The sequence below is a fragment of the Solanum pennellii genome, chromosome 9 (assembly GCF_001406875.1).
Source record: "Solanum pennellii chromosome 9, SPENNV200".
NCBI lineage: Eukaryota > Viridiplantae > Streptophyta > Magnoliopsida > Solanales > Solanaceae > Solanum > Solanum pennellii.
Genome location: NC_028645.1, coordinates 64,021,586 through 64,029,892, shown reverse-complemented (window position 1 = coordinate 64,029,892; position 8,307 = coordinate 64,021,586). Strand labels below are relative to the sequence as shown.

Here is an 8,307-nt window from a genome sequence, read left to right as displayed (position 1 = left end):
GCTAATGTTCAAATGCAGGAACAACAGGAGGAGCCTCAAACAGGACAAGGGAACTCCAGCCAAACATCAGAGGGAATAAATCAGTTAAAAAAGGGAGTGCTACCAGCCCAATTGCAAAAAGCAACCTCAGCAATCAGAGACTACGGCAACAACAAACTTCTCCAATCAAAAAATACAAGACCCCAGGTATTGACTCAATGCTTCCAAATCCCAGAACCCCCAACATTGGTAATGTTATTGCTGCTTTATCTGAAGAAGTTACTGGAGGTATGGATGGGGGTGTCAGGAGATAGCCACTAAACTGCAGGAAGGGGATACCAAAGGGGGGAAATTGCCTCATGTTATGCATGAGGGGTTGGATTTTGACCTTAGTAAAGACCATAGAGACCCTATTAGTGGTGAAAAAAGTCTGCAACAAAGGGAACAACAACAATTTTTACAGCAGGTTCAAAACAGAGAAAACAGCAAACATAATGCCACAGAAAATTATGAGGAACAGGAAACTGGAAAAAAGAATGGAAAAAGTCAAAGGAAGCAAAGTGATAATATTGAGATGGACAGCCCTCCCAAAAGTAAAAATAATCCAAGTAAACCGAAAAGAGATGCACCAAAAAGGAGGGAAAACAGATTACAAGAAAAAGATAGTGGTCAGGAGCAGGGTGGAAAGGAAGAAGCATGTAACAAATTTATCATGGTTGATGACAACCATGGACTTGATATTCTTCCTCTACAAGCTCAGTATATGACCACTCCTACCACTTCCACTCCTACAACTGATCCCCCTGATTTAAGGAAACAAAAAGGTAAGCTTAATTCAGTGCCTACCTTAGATGAATATGCAGTGGAGAATTCAGAAGATGAAATAGATGGGGATAATCAGTCCATAGAAGAGGATGAGGAGGATGATGAGACTAGTGAGGCACTCATTAGGGCCTTTAGTCCTCATAAGGATCAGACTTTGGAGGAGGAAATCCAACAGGTATCACAAATCCAATGCTTATCTCCAAGGGGTCTCCAGTATGGAAAATTTCACTTCCAGTAGCAGGATGCAAACACTGTCACTGCAGGCAGACCAAACACTAGGCTCTTTACCTCTAAATCATCCCAATGATTAGTACAATCATATGGAATGTGAGAGGGATAAACACTCAGGGAGTGTTGGAGAGACTCAAAATGCTCAGAGAGCTTCACCATTTATCTATCATATCCATTATGGAACCTTTCTCAAATAGTGTTCATATTCAAAGCTTCAAAGTGCAGCTAAGTATGGATAATGCCATTAGCAATTGAATGGTAAAATTTGGGTTTTCTGGAGCAGTGATATTGACTGTAATATTCTTGACGAAGATGAACAGCAAATCACTTGCAAAATAAAACACAATGAACTACCATATCAATTTACTAATACCTTTGTCTATGCTAAATGCAAAGATCATCTCAGAAGTCCTTTGTGGGATAAAATGATTTAGCACTCTACCTTAAATGATGATCCTTGGTGTGCTGTAGGTGATTTCAATGTCATAACTTCTATTGAGAAATTGGGTGGACTACCTTATAACATTAGAAAGAGTATTGAGTTTATTAATGTCATTGACGCATGTGGACTAGTGGACATTGGTTTCAGTGGCCATAAATTCACATGGTCCAATAAGAGAGGTATTAATCATAGAATCTGGAAGAGACTTGACAGGGCTATGGTTAATAACTCTTGGCTAGAAAGGATGCCTCAAACCACTATCACCCACCTATCCTCTACTGGATCAGATCACTGCACTTTGCTAATGGAAATGATACCCAAGGATTCTAATAAGATCAAGTACTTCAAGTTTCTCAACTGTTGGGTAGACAACCCTTTTTTTATGGAAACAGTACAGAATTATTGGGATAGAGAGGTGGAGGGTACTGAGATGTGGAGATTTCATCAGAAACTGAAAAGGCTGGCCAACACTCTTAGTGCTTGGTCAAGGGAAGAGTTTGGGGATATTTTTCAGAATGTAAGAAGGTATGAGGAACAGGTGCACAAGGCAGAGGATGAGTACATTAGTCATCCAAATGAGCCAACAGAAACTCCTTACATGAAATCAATGCCAAATACATCAAATTCCTGAAGTTGGAGGATATTATTTTGAAACAGAAAACCCAACTTCAATGGTTCAAAGATGGTGACACAAATTCCAAATATTTCCATTCCATTATAAGAGGAAGAAGAAGGAAATTATTTGTGCACAAGATCATGCATGAAGAAGGGGAATGGTTACATGATGAGGAGGAAATTTCTCAAACTGCTTCTAATCATTTTGAGGAGATCTTTACAGGTGAGGAGAAACTTATCAATGAAAGTACCTTGGAATGCATCCCAAGGATGGTTAGCCAAGAGCAAAATAACCAACTTACCAGTCTACCTAATATGGAGGAACTTAAGAGTGTGGTCTTTTCTATGAATCCTAATTCTGCAGCTGGTCCGGATGGCACGAATGGTTACATTTTCCAGAAATGTTGGCACATCATCAAGAAGGACTTCATGGGAGTTGTTAAGGAATTATTTAGTGGCCAGATGATTCCTAAGTACTTCTCCCATTCTTGTATTGTTTTGCTCGCTAAAGTTAATAATCCAAACAAATTATCTGAGTTTAGGCCTATAAGTCTGAGTAATTTCACTAGCAAGATTATTTCTAAAATAGTGAGTACCAGACTTAGCCCTATTCTTCCTTACTTGATCTCTTCCAATCAATTTGGTTTTGTTAAATGTAGAAGTATTTCTGAGATCATTATGCTAGCTCAGGAAATAATCCACCAAATTAAGAAACCCAATGTTGGAAGTAATGTCATCATTAAGCTTGATATGGCAAAAGCATATGACAGGGTTTCTTGGTCCTACATTTGCTTGGTGCTAAGGAAGATGGGTATTGAAGAGAGGTTCATTGATATGGCTTGGAGAATAATGGCAAACAACTGGTATTCTATCATTGTCAATTGTAAGAGGCATGGCTTCTTTCACTCTACAAGAGGCCTCAAACAAGGTGACCCCTTATCACCTGCCCTATTTATTTTAGGTGCAGAAGTGTTATCCAGGTCCCTTAACAGGCTACATGCTCATCCGGATTATCATGGGTTTTTCATGGAAAAGAGGGGGCCTCAAGTAAATCATCTAAGCTTTGCTGATGACATTATTCTCTTCACATCTTGAAGGCACAAAACCTTGAAGCTTTTAATGAAAACATAAAAGGATTATGAAGAGACATATGGACAACTTACCAATGAAGACAAGAGTCACTTTATGCTTCATTCCAATGCATTCATTAGCACAAGAGAGAGAATTAAAAGAATCACTGGCTTCAAGCAAAGACAAGGCCCCCATACTTACCTAGGCTGCCCTTTATTTGTTGGTAGGCCTAGGATTATTTATTTTTCTGATCTGGTTAACAAGGTTGTATGCAGGATTACAGGATGGCAAACCTAACAGCTTAGTTATGGAGGAAAAGCAGTGCTCACCAAGCATGTGTTACAAGCAATACCCATCCACTTATTGTCTGCAGTAACCCCCCAACCTCAGTGCTTAAACAGATCCAAAGACTGATTGCAGACTTTTTCTGGGGATAGAGGAATGGGAGGAAAAGATATCACTGGGCATCATGGAAGAACCTTGCCTTTCCATATGAGGAGGGGGGTAGGAATGAAAATCTTGCATGATATTTGTAAGGCTTTCCAATTCAAACAGCGGTGGATATTCAGAGCCAAACAAACCCTTTGGGGTGATTTTTTGAAATCTAAATACTGCCAAAGAGCCAATGCTATCTGCAAAAAATGGGATAATAGAAGATCCTTATCATGGAAGAACATGTTATTAAATAGAAAACAGGTGGAACAGCATATTCAATGGAATCTGCAGGCTGGAAACTGCTCCTTCTGGTGGGATAACTGGCTGGGAAATGGTCATCTTGCACAATTCTCTACCAATACCAACAGATACAACAACAAAACAGTTGCTGAATTCTGGGAAAGAGGAAGATGGAACTGGAACAAATTAATAAAACAAGCTCATGCCAGTCATTTTCCCAACATAATCAGCACAAAGATTCCAGATCAACAACATCTCCTTGATCAGCCTGTTTGGAATCTCAATACTCATGGCAACTTCACGTGTGCTTCTTCCTGGGAGGAGATCAGAGAAAAAAGGGAGAAAATGCACTTTAATTCATTGTTATGGAGTAGGAATATTCCCTTTAAAGTTTCCTTTTTACTTTGGAGAGCCCTAAAAGGAAAAATCCCTACTAATGACAAACTAACCTCCTTTGGCATTGAGCCATCAAATTGTTTTTGTTGTCTTGATAATGCAGGCATGGATAGCATTCAACATATCTTCAACTAAGGACAATTTGCAGTCTAAGTGTGGAAATTCTTTGAAGCCACTGCAGGAATTGCACAAGGCAGCCAAACACTGCAGCAGCACCTGCAGAACTGGTGGTCATCCAAGGCCAATAATACAACACACAAACTGCTTCTACAGGCCACCCCAATCCTCATTTGCTGGAGCCTATGGAAAAACAGATGTTCAGTCAAATATGGGGGCAAAACAACTAATATCAGTTGGGTCAAATATGCAGTTTACAAGGACACTTACAAGATGCTAAGCACAACATTCACCCACATCAGATGGCCAGCCAAGTAGATAGAATTGATCCAAAAATGTGAAGGATGTATCCAAGACACCAAAGTGAAAGTGGTAGCTTGGAACAAACCCACAGATCGATCGATCAAAATCAACACTGATGGCAGTGCTCTTGATAATCCGGGAAGAATAGGGGCTGGAGGCATATTAAGGGATAAAAATGGCCAATTGTTGATGGCATTTGCAGCAGCTCTTGGAACAGGAACAAACAACAAAGCAGAGATGGAAGCAGCAATTTTTGGATTGACTTGGGCATTTGAGCTGGGGTACAGAAACATAGTGCTGGAGCTGGATTTAAAGCTGGTGGTAAAATTGATGAATCAACAGGCTGCTCCTCAATGGAATATCCTTGCTCAGCTTGACAGGATTCAAAAGTTGATGAGCCAAACCCAGAAGTTCAAATGCAGTCATGTCTATAGAGAGGCAAATGGGGTGGCTGATGCACTGTCCAAACACAGCCACCAAACAGGCAGTCCACAAATATATTTCAGCCAACATCAATTGCCTATGGCAACAAGAGAATATTATCAAATGGACTTGATGGAAATGCCAAATTTTAGGAGGAAGAAAACTAAGAAAATTAAAGAACCTCCATGAATTCATCTTTTCAACTTAGCTATAATTCAAGGAATTATAGCTTCTTTGAATAGGTTGCATTGGTTAGAATTGTAGTTTATTTTGAAAATGTAAAGGGAGAGTCTCCCTTTTTTATGTTTCATAGGTGCTATGTAAGGAGAGGAGTCCTCTCCGTTAGGTACTTAGTGCTCTTGATTCACCTTAATGTAAGGGGATTTGAATTCCATTTTGGAAAGTCAAATTCAATCCATCAATTCTGGAGGTTAGGTTTTATGCTCCCTCCTTGTATTTTGCTTTTGTTATCAATAATAAAGCCTGAGGGTGTTGCTCAGCCCCTGACCCACCTCAAGGGTCATTTTTGTAAAAAAAAAAAAACACCTTCCAGATCGGGTCATACCCTGAGCGACAGCAGTTTCAATCACAAATTTCAGACTTAAAAGAGTTCCTGATGGAACCAAGACAATAGCCTTTGCGGGTGTCAGGATCACAAACTCTTTTTTCTCTTTGACGCTCACTGAGGCCACATCACTTTCTAACTCGTCATGAATAATATGATTTATCACCTTAGCCACGGACCAATCATCATTCGTCTCTATCATGTTGATATTGATGCCTCCATGATTCAGTAAAGGGTTGGTGTTGATATTAGGCGCGGCTGCTTGAAGAGAAACCACCTCTTGGTCAATCAGATCTTGAATCTTGTGCTTGAGGTTGATGAAGTCCTCGGTATCATGTCCAACATTGTTGGAGTGATACGCACACTTCTGATCGGGTCTGTAGAATTTAGAACTAGTATCCACCGGCTTAGGCCCCACCAGGTGAATGTATAAGCCGCAACCAGACACTCGTACAACTTTGTTCGTCTTTCGACGAGCGCGGTAAAGTTTTTGGTGGGCTTCTTCTCGAATCTAGGTCGAGGTGGATCATAATTGCCTTGTTGGGGAGGAGTCACCTGTTGATAACTTCTGGTATTTGGACGGAGAGCTTGGCTTCTCAAATAAGGATATGTTTGGTTTTTAGTGATGAAGCTTGGTAGTTTGTGGGGGATTTTTGTATACTGGAGCTTGGAATTGATATACTGGTGGGGGTTCTCTGTAGCTCGACTACACATTGGCAATGTTTGAAGCATCATTTTTGTAAATGGGGGATGAATTTGGTAAGGCGGAGGAGGATTTTGGTAAATAGTATATGGATTTTGGTAATTTGGAGGTGGGAATTTGGGTACGAGGAGGTAGGATTTGGATAACTAGTTTGCGTATAACCAGCATGATGGGAGTTCTATGAAGGTCGAGGGAGACCTTTGTAGAATGACGGTCTTTTATGGGTCTTCCTCCCCTCAGAAGAGATAGTTGAAACGTTTTCTCTCTTCTTCTTCAGCAAGACCGATGATCCGGACGATGCGGCAATGTGGGCTATTTTCCCTGCTTTCAAACCATCTTCGATAGTGTCACCAATCTTGACTATCTCAGCAAATTTTGCTCCAACGAGCAACATGATTCTATCATAATATTCGGGCTCTTGCACCTGTAAGCCTTACCCTACCTGCTTCCTGTCTCCATTTGTAGGCGAACTCTCTATATCTTTCAGTAGATTTTTGCTTCATCTTTTTCAAGGAGTATCGATTGGGAACTATGTCCAAGTTGTAAGCAAATCGATCGATAAAGTCCTTGGCTAGGGCATTCCAACTGGGCCACTGTCTGGTTTAAAGGAAGGTGAACCATTCTAGAGCCTCCCCGCATAGACTTCGGCTAAAGAGCCGCATCAGCAAGGCTTCATCCCTACTAACTCCAAAAAACTGGTCGCAGTAGGCTCTCAGATGGGCCATAGGATTCCCTACTCCTCCAAAAGTATCAAATTTTGGAATCTTGGACCTTTCTTGGAGGTCCAGATTCGGATGGATGCATAAATCTTCATAGTTTAGACCAGCGACGTCAGGGATGCTTTGGAACTCTTTCATTTCTTTCTTGGTTTCTTCTTTTATATCCACCTTTGTTTCTTCTTTTGCATTCCATTCTCTTTCCTATTCCTCGTAATGGTCCAGCTCAGAACCATGCACATCGTGCTCAATCGGGACGAGAATCTGGACAGTTATTCTTTTTGGTAGGGATGGAGCTACAAAAGGACTTTGGGAATTCTGGGTGGTTTGGTAGTTTTACAAATAGGTTTAAAGATTGGTATTTTGGTTTAAGTGGTTGAACGGTTTAATGTTAGGTATTTTGAGGATGGGGTAGCATTTGGGAGTGGTTGTTTTGAGGAGGAGGTGTTTGGTAAGAAGCCGAAGCATATTGGGGGTTCTGAGCGGTCAGGTCTATGATGGAAGGATTCTGAGCAGGTGAGATGGCAGATTCTGAGTTGGATCCATGTTTGAAGCAAGTAAGTGGAGAGGAGGTCTCCCATCAGCAGCGTTAGCAGCAAAAACCGGTGGAGTCAAATCCTGTCTCTTTTGCATCTCCACCCTCATTTTCGCAATCTGTTGCATTATTTGGATAATCAATTTGTTATGGTCTGCTATGGTGGATTGACCCACCACATCGTCGGTGAGATTGACTTCTTCATTGTTGTCTCCCATAAATGCTTTTCCTTTGTCGGAATCTTGTCTGGGAAAGGAATCTGCGGGATCTTTAGATATGGTAAAATAGGGATGATCTGCTAACTTAATCGACATAGATCAGTATCAAAGTACCTGAGGAGGAAAACAACTCAAAGGCAGATTTATCAGTTTATATTCAGAATACAAAATACATAATATCACACAGAGAGCGGATAAACACACAAGTTGCTTTGTTTGAGTATATCTTCAATGCACGAGTAAGGACGAAAACAGATTTTTTAACTAGCAGGAGTTTGCTTGCTTTTTAGTTCGACACCATCTTAGAAAGGCTAAATCACGTTGAGCTAAAGTCTTTTTGCAGCTTCTGTTTGACGCCCGTTGATCTAGTCTTTGCATCTTCTTGTAATATGAAGGGGGTAGAATGAAAATTTTAAAAGATAGGGGTCGGGCCTTAAAAGGCTGCATACATATCTCACAACGAGAATTCAGGCCCAACGTAATTTGAGTATAA

The 8,307-nt window shown here is 40.7% G+C and overlaps 1 protein-coding gene across 1 annotated transcript; it reads left to right on the top strand.

The window, feature by feature from the left end:
• Positions 1-4,843: 4,843 nt before the first annotated feature.
• LOC107030273 lies at positions 4,844-5,266 on the top strand. The gene has a single exon (XM_015231615.1). The coding sequence runs from the start codon at positions 4,844-4,846 to the stop codon at positions 5,264-5,266; it is 423 nt and encodes a 140-aa protein (XP_015087101.1).
• Positions 5,267-8,307: the final 3,041 nt, after the last annotated feature.

Bases quoted from the DNA above. Each gene is read 5' to 3' on its own strand.
- LOC107030273 (XM_015231615.1), top strand. From the start codon at position 4,844: ATGGCATTTGCAGCAGCTCTTGGAACAGGAACAAACAACAAAGCAGAG.